The sequence below is a fragment of the Sorex fumeus genome, unplaced genomic scaffold (assembly GCF_029834395.1).
Source record: "Sorex fumeus unplaced genomic scaffold, SorFum_2.1 ptg000032l, whole genome shotgun sequence".
In the NCBI taxonomy this organism is placed as follows: domain Eukaryota; kingdom Metazoa; phylum Chordata; class Mammalia; order Eulipotyphla; family Soricidae; genus Sorex; species Sorex fumeus.
Window position 1 is genome coordinate 11,054,717 of NW_026606089.1, and position 26,695 is coordinate 11,081,411.

The 26,695-nt window shown below is 55.3% G+C and overlaps 1 protein-coding gene across 1 annotated transcript; it reads right to left on the reverse strand.

Annotated features, from left to right (window-relative positions):
• Positions 1-776: 776 nt before the first annotated feature.
• Positions 777-25,597, reverse strand: LOC130025735 (SEC14-like protein 2). The gene is made up of 12 exons (XM_056116538.1): positions 25,440-25,597; positions 22,958-23,033; positions 18,415-18,458; positions 17,973-18,032; positions 17,585-17,773; positions 16,014-16,109; positions 15,777-15,837; positions 15,361-15,444; positions 11,103-11,209; positions 10,878-11,017; positions 10,560-10,729; positions 777-2,298 (listed from the first exon to the last, which is right to left on the reverse strand). The coding sequence occupies exons 1-12, from the start codon at positions 25,491-25,493 to the stop codon at positions 2,168-2,170; spliced, it is 1,212 nt and encodes a 403-aa protein (XP_055972513.1). The 5' UTR covers positions 25,494-25,597; the 3' UTR covers positions 777-2,167.
• Between the last annotated feature and the right edge of the window lie 1,098 nt (positions 25,598-26,695).

Consider the following 26,695-nt stretch of genomic DNA (forward strand, 5'->3'; position numbering starts at 1 on the left):
CCGCCAGGAGAGATTCCTAGTGCAGAACCAGGAGTAACCCTGAGCATTGCAGGGTGTTGCCCAAAACCAAAAAAAAATCAAACCAAAAAAATTCAACTGTGCAATTGAGCCTGCCAGGGTTAGCCCTTGGTCCCCAGTTCCCATGAAAAACACGGGACTGTTATTCGTGCCTAATAACTAATCAAGGAATTAGTTTTCATTATGATCCAAAAAAGATGAGAGAATCAAGAGCCACCTGACTTCCTTTCTGAAAGCCTTCTCAGCTCTGGGCGTCGCTGTCATTGTGGGGTCACATAGGGCAGACCTGTCAGCAAGGACCAGGAAGGAGGCTGAGCCAGCGCAAATCGATCTCCAGACCCTGAAAGGCCGGCGGTGCCTGCGAGGAATTAGGGGACGGTCCCTAACACCGCGTGATCGTCACTCGAGAGCCTCCCTCCAACTCCTGGCCCACCTAGGGCGCGGGACCCGCGGGAGCCGGTGCGCTTTGGCCTCACCGGTCCGCACTTTGAAGTGCGAGCGGGGCGGAAGCTCCGCCCTGACGTGGAGGGCGGCCAATAGCATCCTCAGTGCCCTTAGCAAAGATGGCGGGAGGCAGGGCCCTAGCTGAGCCAATCAGGAGGCAAGTTGACCGTCCCGCGGGAAAGCTCACGCGAGAAGAGAAGGGGGGGGGGGTGGCTTTCGCGCATGCGCCCAGCCTATCGCCGCTGGACGGCCCTGGGGTCTGGTTGGGGCGCTGAAGGAGGGGCGGCGAGGAGCGAGGCGGTATGCATTGACTCCCGCACCTTGCGCACTGGACGTTGCTTTATTCGTTGGTTAATTTTCCTAACAGAGCGTTGTAAACCAAGGTTGGGAAGTCCTCCAGCGGGGTCCTGCTGGGGTCCGTGCGACCTTCGGGCCCCCTGCAGCTGCGGACCCTGTCGCGTAGGCGGCGGCCCAGTGCCTACTTCTGCTCCCCCAGTTTGACGAGACCAGCTCCCCCACACCCCCGGGCTGGATCTGCGGGAAAGGAGTTTCTGCGAGGGCCCAGGTCTGGCCGCCTTTCCGTGTGCTGTGCTTGCCTGCAGAGCGGCTGCCCCCAGGGTCAGCCCTGCCTGTCCCCGTGAGCAGAGTGGCCGCGCCTGCGAGGGTTTCTGGGGCTGCCCCTAGCTCCTGGCTGCCAGGTGTTGGCAGAGCTTTGCACGCCGGCGGTGCAGCCAGTCCTTGGGCGTGAGGAAGCTACTGCCTCCCACCTCTCGGAGATTTTGATCGGGTCGGGGAGGGTTGGCGGAAGAGCCCTGAGATGGGCCCCCTGGGAGAGAAAAATGCCCCGCTGAGTGCATTCGTTTTGCCTGGATCCCTCCTAGAGTGCGTTTTTTTTGGGGGTTTAGACGTTGGCAGCCCTGAAAAGGAGGGTGGAAGACTCGCTACCAAGTTCAGCCTCCCAGACCCATCATGGAGTTCTGCCCGGAGAGGTAATTTCCCTGGGCTTTGCTTGGAGACTGGGACAGAAAGCTCCAGCTCACCGTCACTGTCCCAGAAACTCGAGCCACTGACAATCACTGGACTGACCCAGGAAGAGTTAACTGAGGTTCTCAAGGTGAAGGCCAGGCTATGTCCCCAAGAAGCCTGGAAGAACTTGTGCAGACTTGGGCCACCTCCTGAGACCTGGGGGACCCCAGCTCTATGATCCCAGCCCCACTAGAAGAATGTTTCGGAGCACCGCTGACCTGGTCCACCGTAAGGCTACCTTGCTACTCCCCATTACCACCTAGACTTGCAAAGTGCCCGTTGAGAGCAAGTTCCTCCCCTGCAGCTGGCTCCTTTGAAGTGTCAGGGCTCAGTCTCTTCCCCCATTTTCTAATCTCCCCTTCTCCACCCTGCCAAGGCACCCCCCCTCCCCTCCCCATCTCAGTTGTCACTGGACAGGTGGCATTGGCACAGCTCACAGGAAAATAGCTCAGTCCTATCGTGATGCCCAGTCCCCGGGCACTCCTCGTAATTGTAGGCAAGAAGCCCCACCCCCTGCTACCTTCTCTCTTCCTCTTTTGGAAATGAACTGTCCCCAGATCCAGCCTGAGGTCTTTCTGGTTTGGGGGGGCTTTCAAGATGCTGGGAGAATGACTTGCTACAAGGAATAGAAATGGACAGGGGGACGCCGAGGGAGCCAGGCCTGCTGTGGGAGGAGGTATTACTTGGGGGTGACCACCCCCAGCTGGTTCAACCTCTCTTCTGAGGCTTTGTCTGGAAGCAGGACCTCCACCGTGAAACTGACCTTCTTGGCATGAAGGAAACTATAGGTGTTGTCAAACCGCAGAACATCTGAAAGGAGGCAGAAAACCAGACAGTTAGGCGCTTCTGATCAGAAGCTTATGAACAGCCATCTGAAGTTTGTTGGCTGGTCATGAATGGGGGTGAGGTGGCATAAGCAGTGGCTTCTTCGCCTTTGAAACAGTTCCACCAATTGACATTCACAGGAAAGAAACTATCCAGAGAGACAGTACAAAGGTTAAGGTGCTCGCCTTACATTCAGCCAGCTGGGTTCAAATCCCCGGCATGGCCCCTGGAGCATTGCCAAGAGTAGCCCCTAGACAGCACTGGTTATGGCCTCAATATCCCCCCTCTCCCTAGCAGCTTAAAAGGAAAACCCTTTGATTGAAATAGTGTGAAAAACTTTTGTTTGTTTTTTTGGGGGGGCCACACACACCTGGTGATGCTCAGGGCTTACTCCTACTCTGCACTCAGGAATTATTCCTGGTGGTGCTTGAGGGACCGTATGAGAGGCTGGGGATTGAACCTGTGTTGGCCGCATGCGAGGTAAGTGCCCTACCCAATGGTACTATCACTCTGGCCCCACTCCGGACTTTTTAGAGAAATCAAAACCTGAACTGGAGACTGGAGAGTAGGCAGGGAGTGTGTGTGTGTGTGTGTGTGTGTGTGTGTGTGTGTGTGTGTGTGCGCGCGCGGGGGGGGGGGGGGGGGGATGGCTGTTGGAGAGATAGCTCAATGGGAGCAAGTACATGTTTGCATGCCAAGAGCTCAGGTTTGATCTCCAGTGCATGTCCAAGCATGACCCCAGGAACCAGGAGTAGCCCCTGGGCACTAGCAGGTGTGACTCCAAAACCAAATAAACTGATTAAAAAAAAAAAGAAGAAACTGGAATGAGTCTTTTAGGGGGAGTAGAATTTATAGCCGCAGTATTAGTGACGATGATGATGGAAACAATGGATTTAGGTACCTCCAGGCTATTACTCATCTATTTCTGTTCTTTCACTGTTTCTCAGAATAACTGAGTTCTGCATTCAGCCTTGTTCTTTTTTTTTAATTTTGGGGGCCACATCTGGCAGTGCTCAGGGATCACTCGTAGTGTGGTTCAGGGGACCATGTGTGGTTCCAGGGTTGCCCTCCCTGCTGTTCTGTCTCTCCCATTGAGAGCTGGAGCCCATTCAGCCTCTTCGATGTAAGGAAAGGCACTGTGAGGAAGTGATTCCCACTGCTCCTGATGGGCTCCGGGAAGCCTGGCCCTGGTCAGTTTCTGACAAAATGCAAAATGGTCAAATTTTTCAAGCCAAAAACTTACCCTGCAGAAAGATAAACGGAAAAGATGTTTATTGCATACCTGTTTGCAATAATAAACAACTGGGGAAAATTCAAATGTTTAAAGGAAGCCAGTTTTAAAAATTTTAAATAAAGGAAGACTGTTCAAGACTTTCTCCTGGGATCCGTGTAATGAAATACTATTCTGATGTGAGAAGAAAGAGATTTATTACTGCATGGCTGGGAAAGCTGTCCACAGTACATCCATATGCCAGAAAAGCCAGCTCTGGAGTAATCTGTATAAAGTTCATAACTGTCACTGTCACTGTCCTCCCATTTTTCATCGATTTGCTCGAGCGGGCCCAGTAACGTCTCCATCATGAGACTTGTTGTTATTGTGTTTGGCATATTGAATACGTCACGGATAGCTTGCCAGGCTTTTGCTGTGAGGGCAAGATACTCTCAGTAGCTTGCTGGGCTCTCCGAGAGGGGCAGAGGAATCGAACTTGGGTCGGCTGTGTGGGCCGCGTGCAAGGCAGATGCCCTACCTGCTGTGCTATTGCTCCAGCCCAAAGTTCATAACATTAAAAAATATTTATTTGTAGAAAATTTTGGCCTGAGACCGGAGCAATAGTACAGCGACTAGGGGGTTTGCCTTGTACACAGCCGACCTGGGTTCAATCCCCGCCATCCCATCCCGTATGGTCCCCTGAGCTCTGCCAAGAGTACTCATTGCAGAGCCAGGAGTAATCCCTGAGCATCGCCAGGTATATGACCCAAAAAGCAAAATGATAATAATAATAATGATTGGCTTGACTCTATGTCTAAATTCTCTGGTGATAATAATCAGATGCTTACCCTAAAGTTTTTCTCAAAATTTCACTTTTCTCAAACTCCCTTCAACACTGAATGAAGAAATAGAATTCCTGTGAGTATGTGTGTGTTGTGTGTGTGTGTGTGTGTGTGTGTGTGTGAGATGTACTACACTGTATGACAGTGTAGTATATTTGGAAACAGTGTGAAGGGATGGAGAATATTTGATAAATTACTAGATAAGATCTGATAGCATTGGTTTCCTTTAGGGAGAGAAATGGATATGCACTTGGTCGCAAAAGCTTTCAAGCCTTGGACTAGGAACCGGCTGCTTATAATTGAAAGCAAAATCAATTTTCTTTCCTTCTCTTTCAAACTCTGTATTTATTTGTTCTGTACTAACATGTGGAACAGAGAATTGATACAGATAAGTGGTCTGTATCCATCACACACCCTCACAGGAGAAGGATGTGGGTGAATAGCCCAATAGGCTGAGTGCAGGCTTTGTATGCTGGAGCCCTGGGTTTGATCCTTGGCACCAGCTGTCCCCCTCAGTCCTGCCAGAAGCAACTCCCTAAGCAACTGTGCCCAGATTAGCCTCTGAGCAATGCCAGTTATTAGCCCCAAAACCAAAGGAGGAATGAAAAACCAAACCACACACAAAAAGAGAAGAGAATATAAAAATAAGGGCATTAGCACTGTTTCTTTCATCTCTACTTCCCAGCCAACAAAGCAACAAAAAAAACCCTGCAATATTTAATCCCAAGAATGAATCACCCCCTCCTTTCTTGCCCTGGATAAAATGCATAGATTAGATTGGGGGGGGGGGGGGACAGACCAGCCACCTTTCACAGTGTGAAAGGAGTTAGTTACTGCTTTCCTCTGTGCAGAGGTCCCCCAGGACCTGTCGTCCTGGGAAAGGACGTCCTCTGCTCTGGAAGATGACAAGCTTTTTTTTTTTTTAAAGATTACATATATTACAACTGTGCGTTAGTGATACAAGTTGCAAAATACTTTTTCCTTTCTTTGGATATTTGGGTATGATGGTTTTGCATCCATCACTGCAGGTAGGTTGAGCAAGCTTTGTTTTTAAAACATGCATGCAACTAGATATGATTCAGAATAGATGAATCCTCCCTTTTATCATTATAGTTAGCTTTTAAAAAAAATTGCCAGGCAACCCACAAAACAGATAGTTACTAAGGAGACTGAGCACCTGGGACCATCTGAAGATGGTTCTGCTCTGCAAGACAGTCCAGCCTAAAAGTCAGGAAAGGGGGTCCTCCGAGGCCTGCCGGGGAAGTGCTTGATGGCGTGGTTCGCTTTGCCACTCCCCCACGCTCTGGCTTACAGTGTCCCCAGAGAGCCTCCAGGCTAGGTCTCCTTCAATTCTGAAGAACTGATTGTCCCTTAGAAATCTGATGAAAGGTCACAATCTCAGTTCGGCTTTTTGTTTGGGTTAGGCCACACCCAGCTGTGCTCAATGCTGAATCCTGGCTCTGCACTCAGAAATCACTCCTGGGGGGCTGGGGAGACTGCTCAGGGTGCCAGGGATGGAATACAGGTCTCCTGCAGGCAAGACAAACCCCCTGCCCACTGTATTGTCACTCAGATCTGGTGCCTATTCTGGACCCTGGGTAGTAGTTCTTAGGGAGCCTTTCCAAAGGGGGAGAAAGGGTCTGAGAGCCCCTGCCCTCATTTATGTATTGGGGGGGAAATTAGCTTCCTATTACCGATAGATTTTACTGATTTTTTTTTTCAAAAGTCTGTGTGTAGGTGAGTTATTTCTTTTGGGGGGGAAGGGGGCACACCTCATGATGCACAGGGCTCACTCCTGGTTTTGTACTCAGAGATCACTCCTGGCAGGCCAGGATCATGTGGGGTGCCAGGGATTAAACCCAGGTCACCCTAAAGCAAGCATTCAATTCATCTGGGGAATATAAACTAACAAAATAGGAGACTAACACCCAAGAATAGCTGAGATAAGCACCAGGAGGTTCACTCCGTGGCTTGGAGGCCAGCCACACATGCTAGGGGAAAAGGCAGCTCAGATAGAGAAGGGAGCACCAAATAAAGGTGTTGGGAGGATCCTCCCAGGATGAGAGATGCATGCTGAGAGTAGACTATAGACCAAACAAGATTGCCACTCAATGTCTCTTTTGCAAACCACAGCACTCAAAAGGAGAGAGAGAACAAAAGGGAATGCCCTGCCACAGAGGCAGGGTGGAATGGGGGGGATGGGGGTGGGAGGGATACTGGGATCCGTGGTGGTGGAAAATGGGCACTTGTGGAGGGATGGGTACTTGATCATTGTATAATTGAAACCCAAGCACAAAAATTTGTAAGTCTACAACTGTACCTCATGGTGTTTCACTAATAAAAAAAAAATTTAAATAAATAAAGCAAGCATTCAACCTGCTGTACTATCTGTCTGACCCTGTAGGTGGATTATTTCATCTTTGCATTTCATAGCAGAATAACAAAGAAAGTAGGTGCTTGGTCAGCTACAACTCTGGGGATTAATAGAACCCCTGGTTAAAATTGGCTCTGGGCTGAAGCTTGAGTCCAGGGGTAAAGGCTCTTGCCCTGCATGCCAGGGTTCCAACTCTGCCATTATATGGACCTCCTGAGCGCCACTGGCTGTGGTCTCCCCTCCCCTCCTCCTGCAAAAAGTCACCTGCTCTAGGTGGTAAAACTTGGGGAAAAAAAAAACTTGTGGTAAAACTCATGCTTTATATGTGGGAGGTCCTGTGTTTGAACCCCAGTACAGCTTTCAAAAATAAAAATCCCTCTTATAAGATCTGCTCAAGCCCTCGTCTCTCACATCTTTTTTTTTTTGCTTTTTGGGTCACACCCAGCAATGCACAGGGGTTCCTCCTGGCTCTGCGCTCAGGAATTACCCCTGGCGGTGCTCAGGGGACCATATGGGATGCTAGGAATCGAACCCGGGTTGGCTGCGTGCAAGGCAAACGCCCTACCCGCTGTGCTATTGCTCCAGCCCCTCACATCATTTTTTACTTGGGGGGCAGACAACACCAGGTGGTCCTCAGGGCTTACTCCTGGCTCTGTGCTCAGGATCACTCCTGGAGGGCTCGGGGGGCCATCTGTATCAAATCCCAAGGCAGGCACCCTACTGCATTAACACATTATAATAATACATTATCTCCCCTTTCCCTCCAAAAATTAATTTTTTATCATGACACTTTCAGAAACCATTTAGGGCTGCAATATTTTTAGCAAACCGCCCCCCTGCTTCAGTTACATGCCCCCCCCCCATGGGGTGACACCCCACTGTTTAAGAAGCAGAAACTAAGATCACTCTGCATGGTTGGCAAAGTCCAGAGGGTTCTTTCTGCGTCCTTTCTCTTTCCCACACTCTGGTGGCCCTGAAGCAGTAGCAGTTGTGTGAAGAAAGAAACCAAGTCAGACTTTGGTTCTCCTGGTAATTAAGTACTTGGGCTTGGACCACAGCAGCCTGGGGAGGATGAATGTGCTTCTTCTGCCTTTGGCTCACGGCTTTCCTCTCTCCACGGGCTGATTATGTTTCACTGTGCAGGGTGGGGGGGGGTCGCCTAGTTCCTTGAGGCCTTCCCCCAGGTAAGCTGGTAACCTAAGACCAGGTTCCCTCTGGGCTCCCATCTAACCTGAGCCCTGGCCCTCGGCACCAGCTGATCCCCCCTCATTGTCCTTGCACCTGGCGAGGGGTTACTGATGCCGAGACTGGCCTCTATTCATAGCAATGGACAAAAAGCGGCTTCCCCTGGGGCCAGATAAGCACTCCCTCCATCCGGAACTTTATTCAAGGGGATCTAAAATAAATATGGGATTTGAAGACTTAAGCCTGATTATATCAGAACTTTATGGTCCTTTCTCAGGCTGTGTTCTTCGAATACGACTCTGGGGGGTGGGGGGCGGGAATAGGCATGCTACTCACCATGATTGCAGGTGAGTTACTTTCCTGGTCTGGAGTCTGGAACACCCCACCCCCCTCTCTCTCTCCCTTCTCTCTCCCCTTTGCCCCATCACTGCAGCATTATCATAGGCAGACATGATCATCTCTAGGATACGGTGGTCCCAAAGTTCCTGGTCTTAAGAGATAGGACAGGGCTTAGGTACTTGATTTACACGCGGCTGATCCCAGTTCGATCCCCGGCACCACATATGGTACCAGGAGCCCTGCCAGGATCACCCTTGAGCACAGAGCCAGGATTAAGGCCTGAGCACCACTGAATGTGGCCCCCCAAAACAAACAAGACTGTCAGACGCTCTCATGTCTTCTGTCTTTGGGGGTGCTGTGCAGGCTACTTCGTCGGAGATCCCCTTCTCTGTCCCTCAGTTTCCCTGTCCGCTACAGAAAAACGAATCACACTTGTATATGTGCAGAGTTTAGTGCTCAGCCTTGTTCTCAACTGCTGCTCCTGCTGCTGCTCACATGTGTATTCCTCTCCCCTGGGAAGACACTGCACTAAGCGTCTGAAACGCGGGTGGCAGAGGCCAAGGCTGCCTGGGACAGGGTGGGGAGAATGACGGCACTCTCTGAAGTTGGGGTGATACCATGGAGGACCGCAGAGGCTGAACTGGTTAAATTAAGATCTTCTGTGGTTGTTGCCCTAAAAAAAAAATGGAACCTGGAGCTCCTTCACTCTCTGGCACCATGTCCAGAGGTCCTTTTCCCAGCCATGCCCTAATAATAATAAAAGAACGATGCAAAGTGGGGATGCAGGCGGTACGCTACATGCACTACTAAGTGTTGTACAGCCTCATCACATCTCTCGTGAGCCCCAGGAGGTAGAAAATTGGATCCCTGGTGTAGCCCTCAGGAAACTGAAACTCAGGGAGGCTGTGGCTTCCCTTGGGAGTAGTCAGCCGCAAGTTCAATGTGGCTCTGTAGCCAAGCCCTGGCTCTCACAGATTTTTATGTGTCGCCAGCTGAAAGGAAACTGGAGGTTTGATGGGGACATTGTTTGTGTGCTGACATATTGTTTTACACAGTCACTGTAAAATAAACTGTATTTGCAGGACTAGCATAAAATTTGAAAGTGCTCCATGTTTCCTGCTGCGCCAGAGATATCACCATTAGCTAATGTAGGTTTTCCAGAATTCTTTACTATGTATACACTTTGCTCTTAACCAGTGAACAAACACTGTGGATGCTGTTTCAGGCTTTATTTTTTGTTGATGTATATGAGATATTTTCCATGTCAGGCTACTCTCTGTAATAAACACATTCTGTTCCATTGCATAAATGGATCATAATTTATTTAACAAGGTGAGAGCCAGTTTTGTTTATGGGCATTTCCCAGGCTTAGGATGAGCTTTATATCTTCCAGTATTAGGGTAAATATCTGTAGGATGAATTTCCAGGAGAGTGGCTGCATCAAAGGGAATTTGGCTCTTTTGAAATAGAACATGGCTCCACTATTTTTTAGGTGCCTATCTGCCTTTTTTTTTCTTTTTTCCTTTTTGGGCCACACCTGGAAATGCTCAGGGGTTATTCCTGGCTCTACACTCAGTAAATACTCCTGAAGGTGCACAGGGCACCCTATGGGATGCTGGGGATTGAACCTAAGTCTGACGGGTGCCAGGAAAGCGCCCTACCCACTGTACTATCTCTCTGGCCCCCTATTTACCATTCTTAATCCTCCTGCGTAAACTTCCTCTTCACATGTTTTTAGATCGCCCCATTTTTTTTCTTTTTGTGTCACACCTGGCATTGCACAGGGGTTACTCCTGGCTCATGAACTCAGGAATTACTTTCTGGCAGTGCTCGGGGAACCATATACGATGCTGGGAATCGAACCCAGGTTGGCCGCGTGCAAGGCAAGCGCCCTACCCGCTGTGCTATTGCTCCAGCCCCTAGATCGCCCCATTTTGAGGGTGGGTCGCCCTAGAGCTGAGTGGCTCTCAGAAGTCCAGGTGGGGCTTTTCCCTACCTCCCACTGCACACTCAGAGATCCCAACACCCACCCACCTCTGTTCTATCTGGAGAAGCAACACCACCAGTGTCTGGTTCCGGTCAGACCCAGACCCAACAGGGCTGGAGCAAGTAGCAGATGTGCTGAACTGAGATCTCCTGGCACTGACTCGCCCTGACCTCTCCTAGCCTCGGTTTCCTCCTCCAAGCGAGGAAAGGCCTCTTCATCTCCATAGCCAGGAGCTTCCGCTATGGCGAAAGATGGGCGGCGTGGGCAGGAAGTGGGGCGGGGACACAGGGGCACGGCCAGGATACTCACAGATGCCAGGATCATTGCAGGTGAAGGTGCCATCCTCGGGAACCAGGTGGGCGTTGTACCTCTGGTTGGCCAGCACCTCCGTCATCTCCCCGGCCCGCTGCCGCTCCCCCATCTTGGTCTTTAGGAAAATCCCGAAGCCGATGTCGGCCCCATCGGATGCAAACTGCCACCTATGGAGAACAGGCCCCCCGCCCCCGCCACTCGGTCATGATTCTGTGTGCCTGTGCCCTGCCAGGCAGCTCGGCCCGCAGGGATCTCACACCTCTGCTCAGCCCCCATCCGTCGGTCCTGCTGCAAGGCCCAGAGCCCGGCCCCTACCTGAGCACACACCCGGGGAAGAGGATCTCATACTCCACTTGGTGGGACGAGCCCCGGGAGATCTGCACGCTGTGCTCGTACTGCTGCTTCACCTGGTCGCGCACATGATACTTCTTGGGGATGTCCCCGCCATAGTTGATCTGGAAGCCAGGCAGAGCATGAGGTGAGCCACGGGGTGCCTTTGAGCTGGCTTCCCCTGGTTGCACCAGCCCCTGGCAGCCTTACCCTGGATTTGCACTTGGGGTTGCCATCAGGGTCGGTCATGGTGCCCCCGTACTCCACGGGTAACTGGTCAGGACTGACGTGTTTCAACAAAACCTCCTTCCAGTTTGCTGGCAGGAAGAGGGAAAGAAAGAGGAAGAAAGATTATGGCCCGAGCAGTAGACACAAAAGCAGCTGAACACACATGCAGGCATGTACCAGGGGTGTGCCCACCTCTGGAAGAAGAGCTGTCACCCCAGAGATCGCCCGGCCCCGGGCCCGGTATCAGAAGACCTGGGGTCCTCCCCCCCCCCCCCCGCCTCTGGTGCTGAGCCCGTTGCTCCTCTGCTGTGCTTCTCCGGCCCTGGAGGGGCCAGGCAGGGGGAGGGGAGCTCAGTGCTTGAGAGGGTGTTTTAAACTGTCCAGTGAGGACCGGGGCAATGGTACAAGTGGGGAGGGTGAGTTTCTTGCACAAGGCCAATCCAAGTTCCATCTCCCAGATTCCTTAAGATCCCTTGATGGGGGCTGGAGCGATAGCACAGTGGGTAGGGCGTTTGCCTCGCACGCGGCCGGCCCGGGTTCAATTCCCAGCATCCCATATGGTTCCCTGAGCACCAACGGAAGTGACTCCTGAGTGCAGACCCAGGAGTGACCCCTGTGCACTGCTGGGTGTGACCCAAAAGCAAAAAAAAAAAGATCCCTTGAGTTCTACCAGCAGTGATCCCTGAGTACAGAGCCAGGAGTAACCCCTGAATACCGCCGGGTGTGGCCCCAAAACCAAAACCAAACAAAGTGTAAAGTGCCCTGCGTGAATGAGTGTCACACAGGCGAGGAGAAGCCGACCTTAGGAAGGAAGGGCGGGAGGACACTGGGCCAGAGGACATCACGGGCAGCCGGTAAAAGGCCCTGAGTCCAGATAAAATGGTCCCAGTTGGACTGAATTCTACCAAGGCACGAGTGTGCTTCTGAACCCCGCTTTGGCCCCCAACAGTACTGCTCAATCATGCCCCCCACTCAGTGACCCCCAAGTGGGTTGACCCTAGTGGCAGTTTCACTTCTGTTTCAGGCTCTCTAACTGCCAGTGATTTGGGTTTTTTTTTTTTTTAAAAAAGAGAACAAGGCCACGCCCAGTGGTGGTAGCCAGCCTGGGCCTGGCACTCAGGGCCACATCCAGCCCAGTGTCTCCCGTCAGGATGCCCTTTTCCCGTGCACAACAGGAGAGGTGGGCTGGATCCAGCACGACCCCTGCTGAGAACCACTTCATTGCAGATGCCAACCCCGGTACCCGCCAAGTACAGTATTGAGATCCTGGCAGCCTTTCCATGCTGACTCTAGACTCTGGGGGTGGGGAGCCGCCCATGCGCCTGGCCTTGCTGGGGGCCATCCTGAGCCCATGCTACTCTGGAACTCCGAATCTGTCTTCGTGGCGATTTCATCTGTGCTGTGACCAGACCAGCAGGAATGTCTTCCCTCTTGTGAGGAGCCTGTAACCTTCTCAGCCCGAGGCAGGGCCGCTTGAAAGAGTTTCAGGTGTGGGTGGGAGAACAGATTTCGCCTCCTCCACGCCGCTGCCAGGAAACCGGCTGTCAGGGGGGGTGGGGGGGGTGGGAAGCGGCAACCAAAGAGCCCAAACTCCCCACAGCCTCTCGCCCAGATTTTGGTTTTCATTTCCCAGCTCAGCTGGAGAGTCTGGATAAGGCCAGGAGCATTTTTCCCCATCACGCACAGAGAGAAACTGAGGCAACGAGCAACAGACCCCGGGGCTTCACCTCACCCTCAGGGTCCTGCCCAAATACACTGTCCCTACTTCTACTTGTTTTTTTAGGGGGGTGGTGTTTTGGGGGGCATCCCACCTGGTGGTGGCAATGCTTGGTGCTCAGGACTTACTCCTGGCTTTGTGTTCAGGGATCACTCCTGGCAGTGTTTGGGGGACCATATGCTGTACTGGGGATCAAACCAAAGCTGGCAGCACCTGAACCCCTGTCCTTTCTCTCAGAACCTCCGCTTTCAGGTAGTGCCCTTATGTAGAACACAAGTTCTCCTCAAGTTCAGCCACAAGCCCTCCAGGAGTCCGTTCCGTTTTCCTCCCATGAATCCACTTAATGTTCCAGCAAACTCCACTCAGGCCTGTCCTGGGCTGACTTGATTCCCACTTGCCCTCCCTGTCTTTACCTTCTTGCCCTTGTGTGCCCCCTCCTTCCCAGCATACCCGGCCCTTGTCAGCCACTGCCAGCCTCATTGATCGTTCGGTAATTCCCGAATCTCCAGACTGGAGTGTTCTGCTAAGCACCAGACTCAAGTTTCCCCAACGACAGTGAGTCCCACAGGCTTGGGCCGGAGAGAGGACAAGGGTTAAGGAGCTTCCGTGGTTCCTGAGCACCACGGGTAGCAACACTGTCCCACGCCCCAAACACAGAGCCTGGAGTAGCCCCTAGCACCCACCCGAGGTAGCCTAACCCCCAAAACACAAAACCATCATTCCTGAAGCCCTCTTCAAGTTTATTCTCAGTTGGCCTAAAACATCCCCCATCTGGGGCTGGAGCAATAGCACAGCGGGTAGGGCGTTTGCCTTGCACGCGGCTGACCCGGGTTCGATTCCCAACATCCCATAGGGTCCCCCGAGCACCGCCAGGAGTAATTCCTGAGTGCATGAACCAGGAGTAACTCTTGTGCATCGCCGGGTGTGACCCAAAATGCAAATAAATAAATAATAACAAAAAATAAAACATCCCCCATCTACTGGGAGTCCTCCAGGCCAGACCTTGGGAGTCATTCCGGGTTGTCCTTTCTCCCTTACTCCCAATATCTAATCGCTGGAGCTATTCCTAAGAAGTTGCTCTCCTATCTAGCCCGACTGTGTCTGTGCCAGCTCAGGCTGCCTAAGGCGCCTCCTGCGTGAAGTATGTTCCTGATGTCCAGCGGGCACCTGGTCGTCACAGTCTTACCAGCCATGGCCTGTACAGTCCTGTCCCTGCTTCTCAGCCAGGTGCCGCACCCCCACCCGCCCCATTCTGTGGGACCTGGCTCTGCCCCTACCTCACACTCTGACCCAGTGTCTGTGCCCTGGCATGTGACGTTAGATTCCGCTTGGGGTCAATCTGCTCCCCGCCTTGCCACACCTGGCTGCCGCCTCATCAAGCCTGAGTGCTCCACCGAGGTACACGGGACCTCCTCCCTAGGTCACGGGCAGGGAGTGCCCCCTGCCAGCAGCCCACCCATTTCTGAGCCAGCCCCTGAATTGCCCACAGCCAGGACATACGTGCTCACCCAACCAGAGCTCCTCGGGGGATTCAGTCCTTCTCACCTTCAACCCTGGCGCCGAGGCCTAGAACAGGTGCTCATCAAATGCACCCTCTGCCCCAGCCACCTCCAGGCGCCTCTCTCTACTACTTCCGGAGCCTTTTCTGGTTTATATCTTAGCTTTTTTGTTTGGTTTTGGTTTTGGGTTTTTTGGGCCACACCTGATGATGCTCAGGGGTCACTCCTGGCTGTGCTCAGGGATCACTCCTGGCAGTGCTAGGGGGACCATATGGTATCCTGGGGAGTGAACCCAGATTGACAGCACACAAGGCAAGCACCCTACCTACTGTACTCCACCCAGCTTCTTTTTCTGGGTTTTTTTTTTTTTTTTTTTGCTTTTTGGGTCACATCTTGCGATCCACAGGGGCTACTCCTGGCTCTGGACTCAGGAGTTACTCCTGGTGTTGCTCAGGGGACCATACGGGATGCTGGGAATCAAACCCGGGTCGGATGAGTGCAAGGCAATCACCCTACCCACTATGCTATTACTCCAGCCCCTCCGCCCCACTTCTTGACAGCTTTTCTCTATCAGGACACCATCAGTTAGGTCCTTTAGAGAATCTCATTCATCTTATAAACAATACTAAGCCCAGAACTTTCTTGAGTTTTTCCCCCCATTTTTGGTTAGAACCAAAACACCCAGTGGTCCTCAGGACTTACTCCTGGCTCTGTGTTCAGGGGTCATTCCTGATGGTATTTGGGGGACCATACGCAGCATTGGGATCAAACCAGGGTTGACAGGCATGCAAGGCAAGCAGCTTAACCCCTGCACTGTTTCTCCAGCCCCAGGGCCCAGCACTTTCTTCTAGAATGTTCCAGAAGGAGTTCTGAAGCCAGAACAGGCCGACCCCCAAGTAGGGCCCAGCTCCTGGGTTCTGCTGCCACCACACCAGCAGGGGGAGCCTGACCACACCCATGAAACCCCTTGACCCATTGGGACTACAGAGCCGTGGGGGAGTGGAGAAGAGAGTTGGCGACTCACCCCCCAGGACCATGATCTTCTTACGGGTGTCCTCGCTCAAGAAGGGTTTGACGAGGTTGTAGGCCACCGGGAACAGTTTTGGGGCTGGAACAGAGAGTAGGCAATGTGAGGCTGAGGCCAGGGGGCACGCTGTCCCTAACAGTGTCCTCCGCAGCCCCCTGTCAGGCCACACATGCCCAAGTGCCCCGGACGGAGCCCAGAAGGGCAACCCCAGGCAGGAGTCCGGGTGGCCAGGACGCCAGGACACCCCCCGGCTTTGTGACTTGCACAGGGTCTGTGTGTGTGCCAAGGACCGGTCTCCTGACCAGGTCCTTCGAGCCCCCTTCAGCTTCCTCTGTTGACTCTCCTCAATCTGCCCGTGACAGTGGTGGCCCCTCTGTTCCCTTGGGTTTCATCACGGGTAGTTGCCATCTTACCTTTAATAACAAAAAGATGCTTCAGTGTTTCAGGATAATTTTCCTCAAACATGCAGAGAAACTGTGGAAACAAAAGCACTGAGTCCCGTGGGCTCAGCCCTCTGTGTCGGGGAGGGGGCAAGACCCTACTTCCTCCAGGCTAGATGCTGCCCCTGTCACCTCTCCCATCCCACGGGCATCCTAGCCCAGGGGGCCCACTCCCTACCACCTCCCCCAGCTCCCCAGCCTGCCCCTGACCTCTCCGTAGGCCTCCACAGCCGGCTTCCAGAGATGCTTCAGGCCGAGCCCCTCACAGTCATAGATCAAGGTGATGGTCTCCACCTTCTTCCCCAGCTGCATAGGGAACAGAGGATCAGAGAATCACACGAGGCTCTCCACCGCAGAAGCCCACCCCAGTTCCCAGCAAACACACCCCGGTGCCGGGCTTCTGACAACATGACCCGGGGCAGGGCCATACCTAGGGCTTCCCACATTGAGATCGCCAGCTCAAGCCAGAATTGGGGCCCAGGCAGGCCACTTTTCCAGCCCAGGCCTCCGGGTTCTCACACAGTCAAGGACTGGGTGGATGGAGCTGACGTTTGCGCTTCTTTGTTCTGGTGGTATGACCTGAAAACCTCCCGCTTCCCGTGCTCTGCTCCGGGTCGGGCTCACTCACTGCCTGTCATCTCCCGGACCCAGGTACTTAACCCAAGGGTTAAGTACCACATCCTCATCTTGTGCTTCTTCGCTGTATTCCCGTGTGTGTGTGTGTGAGTGTGGGTGTGGAATGTTCCAAACCCATTCCACTTGTTTGGCTGCCTCTTTCTTTTTCTTTTTTGTTTTGTTTGTTTTAGGGTCACACCCAGCAGTGCTCAGGGGTTACTCCTGGCTCTGCACTCAGGGATTACTGCCGGTGGTGTTCCAGGGGACCACATGGGGTTCTGGGGATCGAACCTGGGTCAGCCGCAGGCAAGACAAGTGCCCAACCCACTATCTCTGGGCCCCGGTAGGCTGCATCTTTACAACTGCTGAGGAGGAGGCCAGAAGGGCCGCAGACCCCGGAGGCTGGGCCAGCCTACTCTCAGGCAAGGACTCGGCTGTCCTTCTCTTCGCCTACACCTCAGAGAAGCACCTCAGTGTCACACCACAGGTGCCCAAACACTCCCCAAGGGTGGGGTGGCCCGTGACAAAGGTTTCTCTGGTGCCAGTAATGGAGGGATTTGGTGGACATGCTTGATGGTGCTCAAAGGCTACTCCTGGCCCTGTGCTCACTCTCTCACTGGGGCTAGACTGTGGGCCTTCCGCACGCAGAGCATGTGCTCAATCGGCTGAGCAATCTCCCTGATCCTGGGCACATTTTTTTTTAAATGAAGCTAAAGTGAGTTGATTGAAAGGCCTGCCTTTTATTCTGAGATGATTCCAGCCTACATGAGCTCAATCATAACAATAGGAGCCCAGTAGATATTTTGTCAGTCCTTACTTGGAAAAATTGGAATTGGATGTCGTTCCCCAAACTGTCGATTTTACTGGTCTCCGAAATCCAAACGTGTGGGCCTCAGCTCTGAAGCCATATTTCTGCCCCCAGCTTCGCTCATGTGCACTTCACTTGTTTTATTTTTTTGGTTTTGGGGGGTTTTTTGGGTGGGTGGTGGTTATCTGGTTTAGTTTGGGGCCACACCTGCCTTGGTGCTCAGGGGCCAGCCCAGGCCGACTGCCTGCGGTGCCTCCCTGCTGTGTGCCAGGTTGGTCTGTGAGTTGCGGGGGTAGACCTGGGTCCCCGAAGCTGATGCCCCGCACCCCTGCCCTCGGGCCACCTGCCGGGTCCTCACCTTCTCAGTCTGGCTGGCGCACTCGCGCTGAAGCATTTCACAGTCCCGCATCTTGGCCTTGAGCAAGTCCTGTTTGGTGGCTGAGAGGAGCAGCCCCTTGGTGTCCAGAGGTCCAATGACGTCGTACCAGATGGGGCAGCCCTCCAGGTCATAGCCACACATGCCCCCCGACATGTACAGCTGGAGCACCTGGCAGGGAAAGGGCGTGCAGGTGAGTTCTGCCCGGGGCCCGGCTCTGGGTTTGTCCAACTCTCCTTGACCGACCGCCTTCCCCTGGTTGCCAATGAATACCCATTCAGAGGACCGGTAGGGGCCCTCTGGGTGTTTGGGGGGCTCCCAGGGCACAGATGGGGTGGAACAGCCTCCTGCGGGGGTAATTTCTCCTCACCTCTGGAGGCTGCCAGCTCATGACGTTTTCAATGTCCTTTTGTTTCCGAAATTCCACATGCTGCAAACACATAATTAATTAGGGCTTGAAGAACACAAGGCTGGGAGGGGTGGCAGGGGAGGGGGAGGGTGCTTGGTCATCGGCATCTAGCAAAAGGTGACAAGGACAGATCCCAGGTGGGTCACCGGAAGAGACAGCCCCATGTTAGGTGTTCAGAGAACAGAGGATCATTCCCGGGGGCCCAGAACTGTGAAATATCCATGCTTTTAGGGAAACACATTGTGTGCACTATGTCCCCGAGGGATCAGGCAGCAGTGGTCGGTACATATGTGACAAGCCTAAGCCCAAGGGTAGCAGGGGCTGGGCAAAAATCCAAGCAGAGTTTAAGTCTCCTGGGCAAAAACAGAGGCGTCGGTGGGCTTCGGTGCTGAGCAGACCTCACCTTCCGGAGCATGGCCTCGGACTTCTGCAGGTCAAAGCTTCTTGCTGTAACAGGGAAACCGAGGTAGGGTCAGGCGGAGGAGGGGAAAAACTCCCTAGATCCACGCTGGGATGGGCTCCTTTGCAGCCATACCCCAGCGGCCTCTCAGACTACCCCACAGGCAGAAGTTAGTCATCGAGAGCGCCTGGGTACAACCTCACAGCGCCAGAATCGGTGACCGCAGGGGGCAAGGTTCAGGCCAGTCTGGACAGTGCTGTAACTTCAGGGGCGAAAGAGTTTCACCCGAGAAGGTGAAACCAGGTGAAGGAAGTATTTTTTTCAATCTCTTCTTCGAAAGAGCGAACCCTGGTCCCCCTTATCACCAAGGAACCTTCCCTTCGGCACCGAGTTAATCTCTGCATCAGAGTCTGACATCCCATCTGGAGCACTGAGCCATGGTTCAAAGATGAACAGAGCCACCCCACACCTAGGCTGGAGCCAAGAGAGCACCCCGGAAGAATGAACAGCCTGCTCTGGTCCATCTGCAGCCCCATTGGGGCCACACAGCGCCCTGCCCCGGGGTACCCGGATGGAGAGTTTCAGAGTTCACGATGGCCCAAGTTCATGATCGAACCTGCAAAGCCCCACCCAAGCTGTCCTGTCTAGGTTTAACCACAAAGACTTCGCTGCCTCCCCCACATCTCCACACACACCCTCCTGCTCCAAGGTAGTCCGAGATGCCACCTACACCAGCACCCAGAGCGAGGCAGGTGTCCTGGTCCTTCTCCGCACCACCCCCACCTCGGGCCTCCCGGCTGGGTCCAAGCCCATCTGACTAACTTCCCTTTGGCCCCTTTCCAGCTCTGTGTGCTGTCCGGGGCACTGCACCTGTGTCCGAACTTCTCCCATAAAGCCTAAGAACTTCCTTGGCAATCATCGCCCCACCAACTCGGGTGGAGCTACAGGCAACTGAAACCCCCAAATCCCTTTCACCTGCACTGCTGCTAAGCCCCTCCCCGCCCCCACCCTCCCACCCCCCGCATGTGGACAGGCGGCTTTCTGGATCCATCCCTCTTACATTTCATCTCCTGACAGTTCAGCTTGATTTCATACGTCACACAACTTTTTTTTGGGGGGTAGGGAGGTCATAGTAGGTGGAGGTGGAGGCGGGGGTCAGGGGGGACTACTCCAGGCTCCGTGCTCAGGGTTCTCTCCTGGCAGACCATGCGGTACCAAGGTTAGAACCCGTGCCTCCCACCTGCCTAGCATGTGGAGCCATTAAACCATCTCCCCGGTCCCCCAAAGCTTCTGAGATCCAGACGCTGACCTATGAACAGACCTGCCATATGTCCTGATGACAGCCCGGGACTGGGGCCAGACAGACAAGGCTCTGTCCTCTCTCTCTCTCCCGTCCCTTTATCACTCGAGAGTGGCTGTACACAGAGATGCATCAAGAGATTTCACCACACCCGGCAGTGCCCAGTGCTCAAGGATCACTCCTGGCGGTGCTGGGGGACCCTGTGGGGTTCCGGGAATCACACTGGGGTCAGCAAGTGCCTTAACCTGTTGTACTACCGCTCCAGCCCTTATCACATATCTACAGACCTGAGAAGCCCTCACTCACTCTTGGGAAGTGCCTCCTGGCCGACTCCCGCTTCTCCCTGCTTGGCAAGAGACTGCACAGCTCTGACAGACACCCCCTAAGGAGCTGGGACACTTGGACGATGGATACCCAACTCCTCTCGTGACGGGGAAGACTGGGAAGGCCCAGAACATTCCCAGATGGATGGTCACTCCATCTTCCTTGGAGCCAGGCATGCTGGAGTGTTCCAAACTCCTCATCTCCAGGATGGGCTGGAGCAACAGCACAGTGGGTAGGGTGTTTGCCTTGTATGTGGCCAACCAGGGTTCGATTCCTCCATCCCTTTTGGAGAGCCTGGCAAGCTACCAAGAGTGTCGCACCCGAATGACAAAGCCTGGCGAGCTCCCCGTGGCGTGTTTGACATGCCAAAAACAGTAACAAGAAGTCTCACAATGGAGACGCTACTTATGCCCACTGGAGCAAATCGATGAACAATGGGAGGACAGTGCTACAGTGCATCTCCAGGATGCTCTTGGTCAGCCTTACCCCTCCCCCCAATCTTCTGGAAAGGGCCTGTCCGCAGTCGCCGCTTGTCCCTGGCCAGTCACCATGCTAGGCCTCCCTGTCCACTGAATCAGGGCATCTGCTGCTTGAGCGAGGGGCGGCTCGAAGCACAGCTTTGAGCTTCTTCCAGGGCAGCCGTTCTGGCAGCTGCTCTGACTCAGTCCTGGGCTGGAGAGACGGGACCTCGCAGAAGGCACTTGCCTTGCATGCGGGCGACCCTGGTTTGGCACCACATATGGGCTCCTGAGCACCGCCGGGGCAATCCTTAAGCACAGAATTGAGAGGAACCCCCAAGAGCCACCAGGTATAGTCCAAACACCCCTACCACCCCCCCAATTCCTAGCCCCGGAAAATGGAGACTCAGGTCCGCTCCACCTTCCCTCGCTCCCCCCCACCTCCTCGCTTCACCTTGCCCTCACCTGGCCCTCCTTGCTGGGGTGCCCAGAGCTCAGCCCTAGGCAGTGGGAAGCAGAGAGGCTTTGGGGACCTGCTGTTGCAGAGTGCTGGAGGAGATGTGAGCCCACAGGGGTGGCGGGAGAGAGCCCGGCCCTAACTCACACCTAGGACAGAAACAGGGTCTGCCAATCAGCTGGCACGCGGGAAGGTCTCCTTTAGACTCAGCAGGAGAGAGAGGAAAGACATCTTTAAAAAAAAGAAAAAGAACCAAAAACCCTCATTGAAATTCAGAGTAGAATGTGAGCGGGCTGAGCTCCTGCCTGGGAAATGTGAGGCACAAATAAAGGGCATAAAGGGGCTACTGGTAAGGCTGCTGGCCAGGAAATGGGGAACCCCAACTTCCTGCCCTGATTCTGCTTTGCAGCGGCTGTGTGTCTGCAAGTAAATGTCCTTCCCTCTCTGGGCCTGTCTTTCCCTCTGGCAGATGATTTCTGTGAGCAGGCAACAGTCATTAGACCTGGTGAACTGTCCAGGCTTAATGGCCTCTTCGATCAAAAGACAGCTGCTTTCTGCTGAAGAGTTCTCCGCAACCACACTTCACCTCATGGCTGCTCTGGGGTCTGTTTGATCACCTTGTAGCTGGCCCTTTAAGGCAGCAGCACAGGGGTGGGGGGCACAGTGGTTTCCCTGCACCATCTGGAGTGACCCCCTGCCCCTACCCAGCCCCAAGCACTGAGCAGGGAGTAGCCCTCAGTAGCTCCAGTATCATCCCAATACCCAAACCCAAAATGAAACAAAAAATATATGTCCCCTCAGGGAGGGGAAAAGTGCCTGTCACAGAAGCGGGCTCGGGCTGGGAGGGAAACTGAGGACACTGGTGGAGGGTAGCGGGCACTCGGGAAGGATGGTGTTGACATCAACAACTCAATTTATGATTGAAACTCAATCGTGAATATCTTTGTCACTCACAGTGATTCAATTTAAAATAAAGTGGAAAAAACAGTCTCCTGGTCTTAGAGTGACCCCCCTCCCATTTCTGGGTGGGCGACAGTCACAGGGGAAGGGAGCTGTAGCCATCTGAAGCTTTTGGGGCACTTCCAGAGGCGTGTAGAGGGACTTATGTGGGCCTCCTGGAGGCAGAGTCCTGGTGCCTGCACACAGCCCCCTGACAGTGGGCCAGCACTCTCTCTTCCGTTTCTGCACAGGAAAGAGAAAATACCTCCCGTCACCTCACCCAGGTCACCCATCCGGGCCTGACGGGTTCGAATCTTTCAGGCTCTGAGTCTACATCACAATTTCACCTCCGCTCATCTAGCCCAAAGGACTTTCTTATTTCTGTGCCTGGGAAAACGTGTTTCTAGAAAGAAAGAAAATAATAATAATAAGTGTCCGGAGAGGGTGGCACCAGACTGGAATCGTAGGAGGAGCCACGAAGGTGGGCTGTCGGGAGTCAGGACACGGGTAGGGACTTGTCAGGCTTCTCACCACTGGCACAGTTCCTGTCAGATCTAGCAATGGACCCGGCTCCCAGGTTCTCTCCCGCCCAGCCTGCAGCCCCACAAGGCACATGCTCACCCCTGACCCCTGTCCCCAGTGCCACCGCCAAGGGGGGCAGAGCTAGGACCACCCAGAGCCGGTGGTGACTTAAGGGGAGCCCTGTCAGCCTAGGTGAGGCTGCAGACAGCCCCTCCGCCAGGCCTCCCCCGAGGATTCTGGCTCTGGACCTGACTGTGCCTCTGCTGACCCGCGTGGCCCTCAGGAGCGCGGCTTTGTCAGCAGGCGCAGGGACATTGCTGACGGCCCTGGGCATTCTCTGGGACTGGCCACTCTGCACCTCGATGACATCGCCACTCCACGAGGAGCGCTGAGAACTGCCAAGGAGCCTCTTGGCTGGAAAGTGATTACTCCAGACTCCGCCACGGCCAGGGCAGGGTTCCCAGAGGATGCCCCTGCGGGACCCACCACTAGCCCTCGGTCCCCGCTTCCCACCGTGCAGCCCCCTTCTCCCTGGCCTTCCCTCACCTCGCAGCCAGCGCAGCAGATAGTAGTCATCGGGGTTCGGCAATAAGGGCAGCACATCCTGGAGGTTCTCCCGAAACTGTGGGGAGAAGCAGCCACATCAGTGCTGAATCCCTCCCTGACCGCCCTCTGACCTGGGCTCCCCGGAGCTGGGCTGGACCTTGTTCTAGGCAAGTCAACACTGTCAATGGTGCTGGCTGAGCCCAGGAAGCTCACGGTGGGTGCGTGGGGGAGCAGGGAGGAGGCCCTCCGGTCCCCCTTATCCCATTTTACAGACGGAGGAATTGGAGTTCAGAGAGAAGCCACATGCCGAAGGTCAAACAGCTTCTCAGCGGGGCTGGAGGGATAGCACAGCAGGTAGGGCATTTGCCTTGCACGTGGCTGACCCGATTCGATTCCCAGCATCCCATATGGTCCCCCAAGTACCACCAGGAGTAACTCCTGAGTGCATGAGTCAGGAATAACCCCTGTGCATCACCAGGTGTGGCCCAAAAAGAAAAAAAAAAAACAGCTTCTGAGTGGCAGGGCTGGGATACAAACTGAGTCTGTGAGGCCGCCTCCCCCGCGCTGGATGGGGGTCTTTTTTTTTTTTTATTAGTGAGACACCATGAGGTACAGTTGCAGACTTACACATTTTTGTGCTTCGGTTTCAATTATACAATGATCAAATACCCATCCCTCCACCAGTGCCCATTTCCCACCACCACGGATCCCAGTATCCCTCCCACCCCCCCCCGTCCCCCCCACCCCACCCTTCCTCTGTGGCAGGGCATTCCCTTTTGTTCTCTCTCTCTTATTGGGTGTGTGGTTTTCAAAAGAGACAATGGGTGACAATCATGTTTGGTCTGTAGTCTACTTTCAGCATGCTTCTCCCATCCTGAGAGGATCCTCCCAACATGGGGGGGTCTTTTTTTTTTTTCTGCTTCTTGGGTCACACCTGGCAATGCTCAGGGGTCACTCCTGCCTCTGCACTCAGGAATCAATCATTCCTGGCAGTGCTCAGGGAACCATATGGGACGCTGGGAATTGAACCCAGGTCGGCCGCGTGCAAGGCAAACGCCCAACCCGCGGTGAGATGGCTCCAGCCCCTGGATGGGGGTCTTAGTAACAGAAAGGGGCGTCACATTCTGGAGGAGCGAGGAGAGATGAGAGAGGGGACTTTCGAGGGGAAACTGGACATTGGAACTGGGCTGGGGGAAAGCAGTGCAGGGAGAGGGGAGGAGGGGATGGGGAAGCACAGGGCGTGCCAAACAAGGGAGGTGGACAGTGACCCCAAGTGACGGCCACACCCACTCCCCCTGCTAGGCACTTACTCTGTGACCATGTGTCCTGCCCATGCCTCCTGCCCCAGTCACCTCCCCTTGCCCTGTCACTGACCTGGGGGACATCGGCAGCACAAACCAACACGGACTGGCCACCTCTGCCCCTGGCTGAGGTCAGTCCAGGATTCAGACTGTCCCCTCTCCCCAACCCTTCCGAGCCCTGGAGGTTACCTACCTAACTGCGCTTCCAGGGCAAGGCCCCGATTCCCAAGGACCCTACCCAGCCCCTAGGTTCCACTTTAATCACCACCTAATCCCTTGTCTGCCTAACTTGCAGATCCCTCATAAAACCTGGAACCTCCCCATCCGCTCTCCGGGGATGTGGGGGAGGCCCGGCCTGCCGCAGGGATCTCACAGCACCATGGGGATGACATCCACACTGCCCCGTCCCCCTTCTCGGCCCCGGGCACGGACACTTGCTGCCTTCCTTCTGGGCTGGCGAAACGGTCCTTCCTTCAGCTCCGCTTCCAAGAATCGCTCACCTGCCCGGGTGCCCGCAGCCACAGCGGGGAAGCAAGCGGGTCTGTCCTCTGCCCAGGGGCCAGTAGGCAAAGCCGGGCTGACGACGTCCTGGGCTCCGCGGAGCCAAGGCCGGCCACGAAGGGGCTGGTGTCAGCTCCCAGGGACCCGGGGGACTCCCAGACCTCACAGCTGCGGGCATCCCCCTTCCACCCAGGCGGGTCCAAACTCCATCTCATCCCCTCCAGGGGCAAAGGGCAGAAGAAGGCCAGGGCGACCGAGAACCCCAGAGGTCCGTCCCGGACTTCTCCCTCCAGCCCCGGCCAGGAGGAAAACCTCCCGGAAATGGGAGGAAACCTGGGGCCCTGCCCCCGACCTCCCCCAGGGCCCGGCTGCCAGTTCCGAGAATAAATGCCGCCTTTGTGCCCTCGCCGCCTCCGAGGGCTTCCAAGCAACCACTTCTTCCCAGGTGGCACCACCCGGGTTGGGGTGGCCCAACTTCCCCGGGTCCCCGGGCCGGCGGCGGCGGGGGCGGCGGGGGCGAGGCGGGTCCCGGGGAGGGGGGCGCGGCCGCCAGGTGCGGCGGGGGCTGTCCCTGCCGCTCGGACCCCTTCCTCCGGCGCGGCCCTCGCCCCCGCCGCGGCCGCCCGGGGCCGAGGGCCACGGCCCGGCGGCGCGCGGGGCCCGCGGCGGCCGGGGCTCACCTTGGTCAGCGCCTCCTGCTGCTTGGGGCTCAGGTCGCCGACTCTGCCGCTCATCCTGGCCGGGGCTCGGGCGCGGCGACTGATGGAGCTGCGAGTGGCGGGCAGGCGCCGGAGTCCAGTACCGGCGTCTGGCCGGGCCGCGGGGCTGGCGGCCAAGCCCCGCCTTTTAAAGGATCCCGCGGGGCGGGGCGGGGCGGCGCGGGGCGGGGCGGGGCGGGCGGGACGCGGCGCGCGGCGGCGACGCGGGGACCCCCCGGCGCGCGCTCCCGGCCCGGCCCGCGCCCCCCGGGTTGCGCCCCGCCGCCGGCCGCCCAGCGCGGGGCCGGCGCGGCGCCTCGTCCCGAACGGACCCGTTGCTCGCGGCGCCCCCGTGGGCCCCGCGCCTCGGCGCTCCGGGACTCAGTTTCCCCGGCTAGTGCCGGGGATCTGGTGCTTCGGAGCTCGGGGTCCTTCTAAAAGCCTCAGAGCTCGGCTCCTCTGCGCGGGACTAGGGGTGCCGCTGGGGGTGGGGGCCCGGGAGCGGAGCGCCGAGTGCCTCAAGCGGAGTCGTCGCCCGGCTGGGGGGTCCGAGCTGGCGTTTCGCTCCCGGGGTCCCCGCCCTCCTGTCCAGAGAGGGGTTTGGGGCCGCCCAGTCCTAGCGGAGGTGGGCGGGGGCGGGGGGCTTTCCAGGCAACTGGCCAGTCCGACTGAAGAGGCAAGATAGCCCCGATCTCCGCCTCCCACCAGTCGAGTCCTCCGCTGTTCCTTCTATTTCTAATTCTTAAAAAAAAAAAAATGGGGAGGAGGTTGTTTGGTTTGTTTGTTTGTTTGTTTGTTTGATGCTGGGGGCTACTCTTGGCTCTGCAATCAGGAATCACTCCTGAGGACCCAGGGACCTAGGGACTACACCGGGTACCAGGGATGGAACCGTGGTCATGTATGTGTAAGAGGGCCCAAGCTGCTGTGCTATCACTCCTCCTTGGCATAAAGGGATGCTTCCCGTTTGAGTGACGGAAGATCCAGGTTTTCGCAGGGCAATAATACAGGGGTCTAGGCACTTGCCTAGCAACTCGCAGTTCCGGGTTAGGTTCCGGTACCCCATATGGTCCCCTGAATACTGCCAGGAGTGAGCCCTGAGCACTGCCGAATGTGGTCCAAATGCCCAACCCCCAAATTGGGGTTTGAATTCTAAATCCCCCACTCCTTTCAAAGGGTGGGGACAGGGGACACACCCAGCGATAGTCTAGGCTTACTCCTGGCTCTGCACTCAGGAATTA